The 13,043-nt window shown below is 41.1% G+C and overlaps 1 protein-coding gene across 1 annotated transcript in view; it reads left to right on the forward strand.

Annotated features, from left to right (window-relative positions):
• The first annotated feature begins 410 nt into the window (after positions 1–410).
• The window catches only part of MOXD1 (monooxygenase DBH like 1), a 64,191-nt gene continuing 51,558 nt past the window's right edge, over positions 411–13,043 (forward strand). Inside the window, exon 1 of the mRNA XM_059468931.1 lies at positions 411–519. Coding sequence (XP_059324914.1) covers positions 499–519 — 21 coding nt within the window. The 5' untranslated portion in view covers positions 411–498. The remainder of the gene's footprint in view (positions 520–13,043) is intronic.

A 13,043-nucleotide genomic window follows, 5' to 3' on the forward strand; every position in this document is an offset into this window, starting at 1 on the left:
TTTATTTAAGACAAAAATAACCTAGATTAAAATGCTTGTTAGCACAATAAAAATAATAATTTTGAAGCTTTTTCTTTTTATTGCTGTCACATCTCAAAATGTGTCTTGCATATTTTGAAAAACTGTAAAAGCGGAAAATTAAAAATAAACACAAAGAAAATTGGAAGTCACTAGCAGCCCATTTCACCCCTCCTTCCTCCTTCAAGATTCATCCTGGACTGAGTTGTAATTGTGTTTTTCCTTTATTTAATATTTATGCAGAAAATGTTTGGTCTTTGGCAGTACAGTTGGAAGTCTGAAGAGATAATAAGGGTGGGAAGGAGTAAGCACATTGCATAATCCAGGCAGTATAAATGATAATCTGCCTTCCCACCTTTACTCATAAAAGCTGCTGGAACTCACTGTAGCTGCCAAGTTTGACCTTAGAAGGAAGGACTCCAAGACCCACAGGGAATTCCTCAGCAACAGCTTCAGCTGTTCCCAAGTCCTGCAGGCTGGATGGACCTTTATCTAAAGGAGGTAAGCAGGGACAAGGAGAGGATCTTTTCCCCTCCACAGGAGAACATCAGCCAGCAAACTGGGGAGGGGGTAGATAAATACACTCCTTGCTATCTGCACCATGTTTGCTCCCTTCCCACCCACCTCCTCTCCCCCCTCCTCTCTCCCCTCTCATAGACACAGATGTTCTCAATGCAGAGGAAACTGGAACCCCAAAATCGGGTCCTTCATATCTTGTCTCCAAGAACTTCTCTGCCACAGTATTACTGAAATAGGGAGATGCCTCATTGCCTAATATGCTGTTCTCCAACAGCTTTTCTTCAACTAGAAATAGAATAACTATTGTCTTGGAGATTAGCCACTGTGTTGTCAGGGAGAACTAGGCTAAAGAAGTTTGGGGGATCAGAAATGCTTATTAAAAAGTAGATTTGTACTGTCTTTGTAAGATGAGAAAAACAAATTGAGGCTTTCTTATTGTGTATCAGCCATAGTTTTGATGTCTTCAGCAAATCATTATTTAAAATAATCTGAGAACTACAAATAGAAAAGCGAAGTAGACCATTTGTCTCTGATTTGCATTGTTTCTGTTAGTTTACAAAGTAGTCTGTAAATTCCCAAGCAGGGACTGCAAGGCTTGAAGCTCTAGGGTAGGGGAGATGTCTGCAGCAGTGAGCCACTACTGTTCATCTGCCCCACAGCGGCATTCCTGGAAAAAGGGCAATCGGGCACCTGAGTGGCCACACAACAGAACAGGGCATCATTAATTTCAATTATCTCAGGTCCAAGGAGAAGTAAACAAAGCTGGGGGAGAAGAATGTATCCACAAGGAAAGTCAATTCAGCAGCTGTCCTGAAAATCAGCTCTGTCTGTTTGGGGCAGGGGGAGGCCATAGCCCACAGACTCATTTGCTAAGGCCAGGTATACTCACTCTCCTGCTAGCTGAGGGGGAGGAGAGGTTTGGAGTGTTTGGGGAGTTTTGGCTCAGTTGTAAAGGAGGCAGCTCTCATGTCTTAGAAGGGGTCATAAATCATCAAAGACCCTCAGACTCATTCCTGAGGCCTTCCACCAGAGGTCTGTTAACTGCTGGGGAGGAGGTGTTTGGGCATTCCTGCATACACCTGAACATATAATAATCCACTGAACTCCATGTTTCCTGGAGCCCCCACTGGGAGCAGGGTGAAGAGTGGCAACAGAATGCCACTGGATCCATGGGGGTGGGGTCTCTCTTCCTACTTAATCTGTTTCTCACTCTCTCTTCTCCTCTATTTCTCTGTCTCTCTCCACCTGATATTTACTGTTAAATAAAATCCGTACTATTGACTTTGGCACATGGTCTCACCTGCACTTTGGTTTGGGCAGAGGAATCTCTCTAATAAGCATAATCATATCTTAACATTGTGTCAATTCACCCAAACAGGAAGTAATTTTTTAAAAATAACAACACTGCATGACTTTTCCTGATCTTGCCTTTTGTACTGGCAACTTTTCCTCTGCTCCCCTGGCAGCCTGTACAGGCAGAACCAACTCTGCTTTAAGGCAGTGCTCACCCCACTGTGACGACTCTCTGCAAATAAGGTCAGTTAGGTTGGCTACATGATTGCTGTAGAAGTCAGTAGTTCTAGGCTGGGAACAAACATTTTATTCACTCAGTGTCAAAGGCATTCAGTGATGAAGCAATTTGACATCATCAATTCAGAAACTTCCATGAACTTCTCAACCAGTTATAGCCTTGATCTTATCACTCTCCTCCCAGTAAAGATAAAAATTCAGATCGTTTATTCTAGCAGATACTGGAGTGAGATTTTTTTGTTATTTAATCCCTGCAGTCCTAATTTTATGATGGAGCTGCACCTGAAAAAAGGCAAGTGTCCAGTGAGCCAAGCATTTCCTTGCAATACAACCCTCCTGTCATCTCCTCTCCCCACCCACAGTCCCAAATTTACTTCTGAACATTGCCAGGACCATAGAAGTTTGACTTTAAGTTTCTTTCCCCTTGGACATAAGATATCCATAAACACTCTAGTTAAACTTCAACTCCTCTGCATTTTAGGTAGAAATTATTTCTCAAAAAAAAAAAAAAGAAAAAGAAAATTATGAGGTTTATGATTCATCCATTTGCAAACACAGCTCTACCAGAAAAAAGAAAAAAAGGCTAAAGGGATATTTTGTAAGTTGTGCACATAGACTAGAAGAGTTCTGAAAACCCAGAAACGTTACAAAAAGACCACAAGACTAAATGAAAGTAAGAAAAATATTTGAGAGGAGAGGACAGGATGAGGAGGGGAGACAGAAAAGGATCTTTCTATAGCTTGTGCTACAGAGAAGGGCAGAAACAAATGTAACAACTGTAGGTCTGAGAAACTGGAGGTGACTGTGTACTGAATAACACTATGCAACATTGTTCTGGGCAATAAATGGTGGCTGACTGTACAGATGTCTCAAATTTTGGAAATGACTCTTCTATGAATAGTCTTCTGAAGCTGGCCTTCTCTACAGCCAGAAAAACCATCTTTGCTGTTGTTGTTTTATGGCTTTGGGAGGGGAAAAACAGAAGCTGTTCTGCATGTTGTATTTCATTTGAATCCTGAGAATTCAGTAGTTTGGTGGAGACATTTTGGCTATGACTCTAGGGAAGTGGTCAATTCCTTGAACTTTTATTGACTTGCCAGTTGTTTTCTTGTTTTCTGGGAGGGCTGCATTTGGATGCAAAAAGGGCTGAAGCACTACAGGACACGTTAGGAAGGGTTGCAAAAGGATTAAGAAGACCAAAGTAGTGGCATTACAGTAATATAAAGAAATTGAGATATAGAGCCATAATTCAGTTTGGCTATGCATGAATTGTTATGAGACAAATGTATGTCAGTCTCAAAATCTTAGACACTTTACAAGTCAGATATTTTATTAAATCATATTTAAAATTTCAAGAAGGCATAAATATTTTTGCCTTGGTAACATCCTTGAGGTTGCAAAGTCAGAGGGTGTTGTATTTTAATTACTTTTTGTTCGTCATTACTTTTATGTCTCATCTCTTCTGCCAGGAAGGTGCTGTTGAAATATGATATGTTCTCTATGAAAGTTTGTTCATTTGTGCTTTTCAACATGATTCCTTTGCACCAAAATCATATCTCCAATACTCCTGTTCCATTCTGTTGGGATGTTTCTAACAAGAACTCTGCCCCAAGCTGTGTTCTCTGCTTGTATGCAACAATTCCAATCCCCAAAGGAATGCAGGGACATGACTCTTCAAGACTGATATAATTTGAAAGGTGTGTACAAAATACCATGGCTGGTATGGAAGAGGTAGTAAAATCTTATGCTAATCTAACTTGCTGCTCTTTGATGCTAAGGACACCTTGAATATTTTCATCAGGCAACTGAACACCCTTTTCTCTTTTCTTTTCTTTTCTTTTCTTTTCTTTTCTTTTCTTTTCTTTTCTTTTCTTTTCTTTTCTTTTCTTTTCTTTTCTTTTCTTTTCTTTTCTTTTCTTTTCTTTTCTTTTCTTTTCTTTTCTTTTCTTTTCTTTTTCTTGACACAAATTTGAGGTGGTCTTCTGAAATTGTTTTGAGAGGGAGAAGGGAGGAGGTTCCTCAGCTGCCTGCTGTATCTTTCCTCATTAAGTTTTGCCATGTAGGTACACAGAGGATCCTTTGATGAGGTCCTTAACAAAATCAGACCAAAAGCTTTTAAGGAAGGCAAAAAGTACAACATTATCAAATGCTTTACCAGGAAAACATTTGTCTGATAAAACTTCCTTTATCTGACTGATGAAGAAAAAAAGACTTATGGGGATTGTAAATCAAAATGAGAAAGGAGAATGCAAATTGTTTAAAAATTGTTTAACCCAGTTCTAACACAAGCTCCTTTTAGGAGTTGCTTGTTTTGTTTTTTCTACTTATGCAAAATTTTCCATGGATACTCATTACAGGACACTTCCCACTGTGCTGAGTGGTGCCTAATGACCATTAGTCATTATGGTGCTAATAGTACTGATTTGCTTTTAATGGGTGCCAAGGTAACTTGAGTGTTTATTCTGTGAAAGATGCAGGATGGCACAGGACTGGGGCTAGTCTGGGCTGCTGCATGGGAGTCATCTTGGATGAGAACACGTATGTGACAACTGCACCTCTGAACTGTGCTGCTTCTGAGGTAGTGATGGGGAAATCATTATTTTAAAAATCCAACAAGCCAACAAGGCAAATCAACAAACCCAGAGTGTCAGCCTGAAACTCACGCAACAGCCTAGCAGTAGAGTCTGAGATGCTGTGGCATTCCTACTTATGTTGTCTTCTCCCTCAAAGAAGATCATATCAATCTGGACAAGCTCCACACTAATCACTCTATTGACAGCTTTATTTTCCACCAGATGTAAGAGCAAGGTTTGGTGACACACAGTGCAGGATCTGCCCAAGACCAGCAGATGTAACCTGGAAAACCCTAAAGACTTTTGTTTTAAATTATTAGTCCAGATGCAGGTTTTCTGGAAGAATAAACAGGTGACTGTGGATATCCCTTGAGCTAGCAGCGACATACTTCACAGAGAAAACCCTGACAAGAGGCTGTGAGCAGTAAACTAGTAATTTGCAGGGAAGTCTGGGTTTGGACTGAAACCTCACATCCTACCCAGGGATAACAAGAGTATGGTGCTAAAATAACACAGATGCTCCTGAAAATGCTGAGGAGTCAGACTCTGGTCTATACTTAGCACTATGAAATTGCAGTACAGCACCCACAAACTAAAATCCATCACACGTGGACCTTCTATTTAATTGAAAACTGAGATTTTGGCTATTGCAATGTCAAGCTTGTAAGAATAGAGAGAGATTAATGAAGCTAAACAAAAAACTAAACAATTTTGATTTAAAGTCTGTGAAATGGCACTACATACTGAAAATGACACATTGTGTATCTAGGTTGGAAAGAGGTCAACAACAGCATTGGTATCAAATGAACCTTCTGAGGTTGTGACCACAGATGGATGTGTACTGTGACTGCCTTCTCCAGCTTCTAGAGGGTCTGGGAAAGATGCTGAATTCACTTTTTCCTTGAGGAGCTCTAAAGCACTAAAACTGCTTGAGGAGTTTCTAAAGCAGAACCACTGTGGGTCCAGATATGTGACCTCCAGAGTGTTATGCTGCCAGGAGAAAATGTTGATCTCACTAGGGTGATGTTTTTCTCCTGCTGATTGAAGAAAAAGGGAAAAAAAAAAAAAAAAAAGAAGAAAAAGAAAAAAGCTTATTTTCCTGATAGAGTAGTGTATAAAAACATCACTTGTCTTCAAAATGGTGTATCATAAAGAAATCATGGACTGGGGAAGAACTTTCTATTTACAAGGTGCTTATAAATCAAGCAAGGACCCCAAACTGGTATCACCTGAAGAATGTGTTGACTACAGCTCCTTCCAGAAGTCCCCACAAATAGTCTGTGGTTATTGAGTTCAGCTGGTACAGCCACATGTCCAAAGGTTGCTTATATAAGTCTGAGTTTCAGGCTACACTCTCATGGGTATAGTAACAAACCTGTCATCACCAAAAACCGAAATCACATGTATTCATTCATTGGATTCGTATTGTGTGCTCCAAGCAAAGATTTGTTTAGTTATGTTTGGAATACTCCAACTTTGGTGAAGTGAGCCCTAATTTGAAAAAGTTGGTGCCTAGGAATGTCAGGCAGCTGCAAATCTTTACTGCAGTGCTCATATGGGAGCATCAGACAACTGCTTTTCTCCTGATGTTTAGAAGAAAAATCTGCAGTAGTCTGGAGTTCAACTTTCTCAAAAATTCTAGAAATCTGTCCATCATATCAACTGTTTTTTTGCAGGACTTGCATAGTGTCTTTGAAAAAATGTCAGTGATTTGTAAAATAATATGTATTGGTAACACTGTATCCTCAACATAGCTTTTTTTATAAAAGCCTAAGAACACAAATGTATAAACAATTCTGTTAAAGTAACTCTCAAATAACCAGACTGAGCATCAACCTGCCTTTTCAATGTGTGGATCCTGGCAGAGGGGACACAGCACAGCAATGCTCGTCTTCTTCCCTGGTGGCCGAGCCAGTTCTACTTTGTCTCGTTGTTTCACACTGGAAGTTCCTGCTCAGTAGATTTTGTATCAAAACTTAATACCAAGGGTCAGTCTCTTTCAGCATCACAGCCTTCAGGCTACTTTTTCTATCATATACTTGTGCCTTCATTTTTTTAACACTTGATCTTCTGGTTCTGCATTTTTTTATTCCTTCTCAAGGAATATCCCTGGATGTTATTGAACCAATGTCAATAGGTGATATTTTAGGGATTTTAATTTAATTGCTTTTTGTCATATTCCTTTCACTTTCATAATAAGAGTGCTTGTCATTCTAGGTTGTAAACTTGACAAAAACATCCATGACCATGACAAGCAACTCAAAAAATTCAGGAGAAATGTCCAGACACTTTCATGATGGCCATTTCCATGGCCATTGGATGGAAAATTCCATTTCCATGGCAATTTCCAAGATTTCTCTTGGAAATCTTACTTTAGACTCACTATCAAATCAGCAGGCAGGAATCTCATCCCTCAGCCTATGTACACTTTATATGCACACATTCATTTATAAGCTCCACATTTCAACAGAATTTTCTTTGCTTTAATACAAGCCGTCTTATGTGTGTGTAAGTGCCTGGGGGCGGGGATGGGAGTGTTTTATATGCAGGAACAAAATGTACTGCATCAGTTCAAAGTAAAAAAAGCTCATCAAAATGCTTAAAAGTTTTAGAGATGGGTAATTTTTTTTCCACCAAAAAACATCCTCCTTCTCAAAAGAAAGGTTACTTCTCCTGTTTGCTTTAGAAACTTACCACTGACTTCAGTGAAAACAGGTTTGGGTTCTATATTTTGCTGCGTCGAAAAATTCTGGAGACATTTTCCTTAGATGGAGTAACTGCGAGCTAATCTTAATTTGTGGGAAAGACAGATGTTTCTGTGGCTGTCCAGAAGATGCAGAGATTTGGCACCCTCTTACTGATACATTTTTGGGTTTTGTGTGCATTTATAGGCTTGACTGGCTAAGGAGGCTGTTTGCACAGGGGGTAGAGCATGGGGATGCTCTCCCTTTCTGCAGAGCAACACATGCCCCCAAAGGCCCCAAGTTCCTCCTCCTGCTCGCCTTCTGTTTTGTGTTTGTTCTGCTAATTTTAACATTATAAACAAGAGGGGGAAACTAAACCCAAAGGCCAATTATGCTCTCTGAATCCATCTGTCCAATTGGGAAAAAAAATGTAGAGACTGTTCATCTAGATTTAGAATACTGGACCCCTATTGAGCTTTGTGAAGGCTGCACAGGATGGATGCTCTTCATTTTCTTGCAAAAATCACACAGGCTGAAAACCTGTATCCACCAGCTGCTTTCTGAACTAGATCAAGACAGAAAACAAGGCAGTGAGAGGTAGGGGCCAGGAAGTGCCTTCCTCCCCTCCAAAAGCAGCCGTGTTGGCTCCCACACAGTCAAATAAATACATAAGGTGCGGAACAGCAGACATGGGCCTAAACTGCTGCTTCCAAGATCAGCCTAACAAAGCCTTCTAACAGGAGGAATGATAATGGATCAGAGTTAATTCTACCCAAAGGGAGAAGGAGAAAGGTGAAGAGAAAAAAAGAATTGCACTGATAAACATCATAATTGGAAGGCTAGACAGACACCTCTCAGGTCTGACACAGGAAAAAGGTGATCCTGCCCATGAGTCAGGGTTTGGCTTAGGTGGTCTCAGAAAGTTACTTGCTACCTGGGAAGTGCATTACTCAGATAAAAATTTTTAATGAGTTCTGGAAATATGAAATGCACTTAGCTTCCTGGTTTTACCTTAGTGAGAGTGCTCCCAGATATTGGTAAAAGCTGAGGAGCAAACAGCAATGATCGCAGATCCATAGAATGGTTTGGTTGGAGGGGACCTTAAAGATCATCTAGTTTCAACACCTCTGTCATGGCCAGGGACGCCTGCCACTAGATCAGTTTGCTTAAAGCCCCATCTAAACTGGCCTTGAACACTTCCAGGGATGGGACATCCACCATGTCTCTGAACAACCCGTTCCAGTGCTTCAACACGCTCACAATAAAGAATTTTTTTCCTAATATGTAAATATTAGATCTCTGTATCTAATATCTAATGCTAAAAAGCATTTAAATTGTCTATGTCCTGTGTGGCAGATGGATAGACAACTAGAATTGTAAATAACAAAGATATATATGAAGCATAAGCAACCATTTTAAAATGGTACTTTATCCTTAAAAGTACATATGTTAAAAGCTATTCCACCTCATAGAACATCAGCATCAGAGCAGATACACTCAGTGAAAAGTAAAAAACCTGAAATTAGGTTTAATTCAAATGAAAGGGAATTAATTCTTCCCCACACCTGAGGAGACCTATATAGAAATGCCATTGCTGAGGTATCCACTTGTGGGAGCTGCTATGAATCAGTGCCCAGGATTACACTGCACCTAAGTGCCTCCTCTTGCAGAGGTGCTCGTAAAAGAGGGGAAAAGACAGCAACCACAACCAAGGGAAATGAGAAATTCTTTGCTATGAAGGCTTCTGGCTTTTCCAACTGGTCTAATAAAACTCTTGCCCTCCAGTTTTCTCTCCCAGGAGAAGTAAGAAGTTTTTTATGAACCTGAGTCAAGGTATTTGGAAATTTGGCAACGTCTGCAGAAACCAGCCTGCTGATGAGGAAAAGAAAGCTAAATCAGTCTGCTTTTGCCCCAAGCAGAGGGCTGGATAAATAGTATTTTTCTAACAATGATTTTATTTTTGTCTCCTCAGGCAATTAATTTAAAACATCAACAGACATGAGTCCAAACTCATCATAAGAATAGCTGAAAGCAAACTAGTCTTTATTTGTACTAGTTTGAGATTAACAGACATTTTAAAATGCAGATTGTAGGTAGCACAGCAAAGATCCAAAACTATCCTAACCTGAGCCAAAGTCAGGCTGAATCAAGAAAGAAAGGTAGAAATGGTTCACCTCTGTACTCACTGGTCTCAAACTTTGCTTCCAGCTCTGGTGATTAATGTATATCCCTTCATAAGAAGAATTTGCATCTCCTCAGTATGTGTAACTGAAAGCAAAGCCAACTGTGTCTTCTTCTCTAGTGCTCCCTGCAAAAGAAAAGAAAAATTCAAAACAAGGACATAAAATGCATAGAATGAGAACTAAAAATTTCTAAAAACCTTCATACAATTACTCTGTTTACAGTGATCACTTAAATTGTAGGCATTTTCCACTTTAAAATGTAAAAACAATTTTCAGGTATTTGGGAAATGGAGCAGCAGAAGGCTAAGGTTGGAATAAAGCTTAAAAAACCAATTCACAATTCCTGCTACATTTACATGGCTATATTGCTATTCTCCCCAGCACATCTTTAATCAACATTAATAAAATAAGCATGGTGCTTTGTCCTTTCACCTTAGTTTAAGAGGTTAAGACAACAAACAAAATTTGAAGGTTTTTTTCTTTAAGATATATACTTTAAAACATGTTTGAGAGCAGCCAGGTTATCATGTGTGCCTGAGGAAATGTATGATGCTGACAGAGGCATGGGTGGAATGTGTCCACCTTGCTCTTCGTGAAGCACTGGACTTGGATCAAGACAGAAAAGTTTTCTAACCCCTTCTACCTGTGCTGGCAGTAAAGTTCCCTAGGAACCCATCCTGCTGGCTCAGCATTCCAAAGACAACATCCAGTTCAACCCAAAACCTTTCCTGCTCCAAGTTCCCTGTCCACATTGAACACAAACTGGATTGCCAGTGAAGCTGGTTTTATTCTGCATAGGCATTACCTCAATGTAAAAAGCTTCCAGCTGGATCTGCAAGATGCTTCTCTAACCCTTTTGCATTGCATTGATGTCAAAATCTGGGTTAATGGAGATCAATCCAATGATAAAAATTATTACATTAAAAAAGGTAAGTAAAAGGTGATTAATTTACATTTCATAGGTGAGAGCAGAATTCTTGTTGCCCTCTATTAGAAAGATGATGTAGCTACTGGCTATCTATTTTACAAAAATTTTTATAAGACTTTACATTCATTATTAGTATCAAATCAATGTTCAATATTCATGAATTTCCTGCATGGAGGCTAAATTTTGTAAGAGAAAAGCCAGCAGGAACTAAGCATGCCACATAGTACAGGGTACCTTAGAAATAGGCTGAAAACAAACCTTTTTTTGCCTTTGAGAAATCCTGCTGCCTGCAAATGGGACAGGACACACAGCTCTTGCTGGACTGGTCTCTAGCAAGAACACCTCAGTGCCAGGATCCACCAGTAGGGATAAACCAGGTGATAGTAACTACCCATGATCAGGCCAAATCTTCATAATTAATTGACTCATTAAGGAACAGTAGAGAAGCACACACTTGAAAAACAGGATGTCATCCAGAGGGATCTGGGCAAGTTTAAGTGTGCTCAAGGGAATCTCATGTGGTTTAACAATTCCAGGCACAGGATGCTGTATCTGGCTCGAGGCAGCACCGGGTATCAACAGAGTTTGGGGGATTGGAACAGACTGATGGGCTGCCCTGTCCAGAAGGACTTGGGGATGCTGGTGGGTGAGAGGCTGGACATGACCCAGCAATGTGCACTTACAGCCCAGAAATCCAGTTGTATCCTGGGCTGCAGCCAAAGCAGCGTGGCCAGCAGGGCCAGGGAGGGGATTCCTTCCTTCTATCTGAGACCCCACCTGGAGAGCTGCATCCAGCTCTGGGGTCCTCAGCACAAAAAGGACATCAGTCTGTTTGGGCAAGTCCAGAGCAGGCCACCAAGCTGATCCAAGAGAGGGAGAACCTCTTCTATGAGAAAAAAGCTGAGAGAACTGGGATTGTTCAGCCTAGAGAAGAGGCATCTTAGAGATAACCTAATTTTGGCCTTCCAGTATCTCAAGGGAGCCTTCAAGGAAGAAGAGGAGAGACCTCTTACAAGGATATGAAGTGACAGGACAAGGGAGAATGGCTTCAATCTGAAGGAATAGGTTTAGATTAAGTATTGGGGGAAAATTCTTCCCTGTGAGGGTGGTGAGGCACTGGAACAGATTGCCCAGAGAAGCTGTTGGATGCACCATCTTTGGATGTGTTCAAGGCCAGGCTGGATGGGGCTTTGAGCAACCTGGCCTAGTGGAAGGTGCCCCTGCCCATGGCAGGGGAGTTGGAACTAGCCAGTCTTTAACACAGACCATTCTATGATTCTGTGACTTTTTAATCAGTACTTCAGTATGTGAACCATGCCATGCAATGGTTTGAGGGAGCAATGGACAAGCTGATATTTAGTAATGGTAGTAAGAGTTTTTTAAAAAGAAAAACATTTTCTGAATCTCTCTGGGCTTGGTTAGGTGACTGCCTTCCTCCAGAAGAGGAGGTTCAGTTCAGAGAAGGTGGTAACCTGATGTCTCCCTGTGCTCCTGCCAGCAGCATCACTTATAGGCCAAGATCAGATTTAGAATGATTTAGACTGTGTTTTCTTCATATGTTTGGTCTCCTAATGGTGCAAAAAATTTCTGGTGAAGTTGCCAAAGTCTCTTAACGTGAGTTTTGGGAATTTTGCAGCCCTACCCACAAAGTGCCTCTTGTACTAGGAAAGTTTTATTGCATGAGCATTGTTCTTGGGATTATAAATAGCAGCAAGTTGAAAAAGGTTGGTTTTGTCACAGTATTTGTAGATCAAGTGTGCATCTCCGTAAAACTGTTTTGATGATTTATTTTAATGGAAAAATATTTTCTGGAAATTGGAAAGGAAGTGGACTGCTATTCCTGCACTTGTACTGGTGTGAACGTTGCCATCACAATGGGGTGAGCTGAGTGTGTGTAATGCCGGAAGACAGGATAGCATCGCCACCAGGTTTGGGTAGAAAGCCACAAGGATTTGGGAGGTATAGACTTCAGAGCAGCAGAGAAGCAGCAGACTGACCCTTGAGCTCTGCACAGACAAAATCATTCAGTCCCATAGGAGATTTCAAGAATTCAAGCATTGTTTCCATTCCAACTCTCAGCCTCCAAAATGCCAATTTTCTCTGCATAGGCAAAGTAAAGCTCAGGAACAATCTGGTGCTAGCTCCAGAGCCATGGAACAGGAATGCCCTGGCCACTGGCTCTGCCAGCACAGGACTCCCATGCTGGGCTGGGTGGAACTGCCCACCCTCCATGGCCACTGCAGCTCACCAGAAATAGCACAGCTGTTTCCTGTGAGTGTCATCACTTCTACCCGACCCACTACAGCAAAACTCTGGCTTGTCGTGCCTGACATACTGAAATGTGTCCAAGGCCCTAGATGGTCCTGATGCTTTGGCTTTTGGCAGAATGACTGGGAAGATCCCAGCCAACCACAAGTTTGTGTGTGTTGGAGTTTTCTTTCTGTGCCTGTGTGCTGTGAGAGGAGCAGGGGGCAGGACATGCAGGGGGCAGGGTCGTATGGGGGGTGTGCAGCTGTTCCTCGGACAGCATCTGCAGTGCACACCCATCTCCAGCCCTGCTTCCCTCATGGCATCTGCATCCAGGCTAGCTGGGAAACCCTATTTCTGT

Source organism: Ammospiza nelsoni, chromosome 3 (genome assembly GCF_027579445.1).
Source record: "Ammospiza nelsoni isolate bAmmNel1 chromosome 3, bAmmNel1.pri, whole genome shotgun sequence".
NCBI classification, from domain to species: domain Eukaryota; kingdom Metazoa; phylum Chordata; class Aves; order Passeriformes; family Passerellidae; genus Ammospiza; species Ammospiza nelsoni.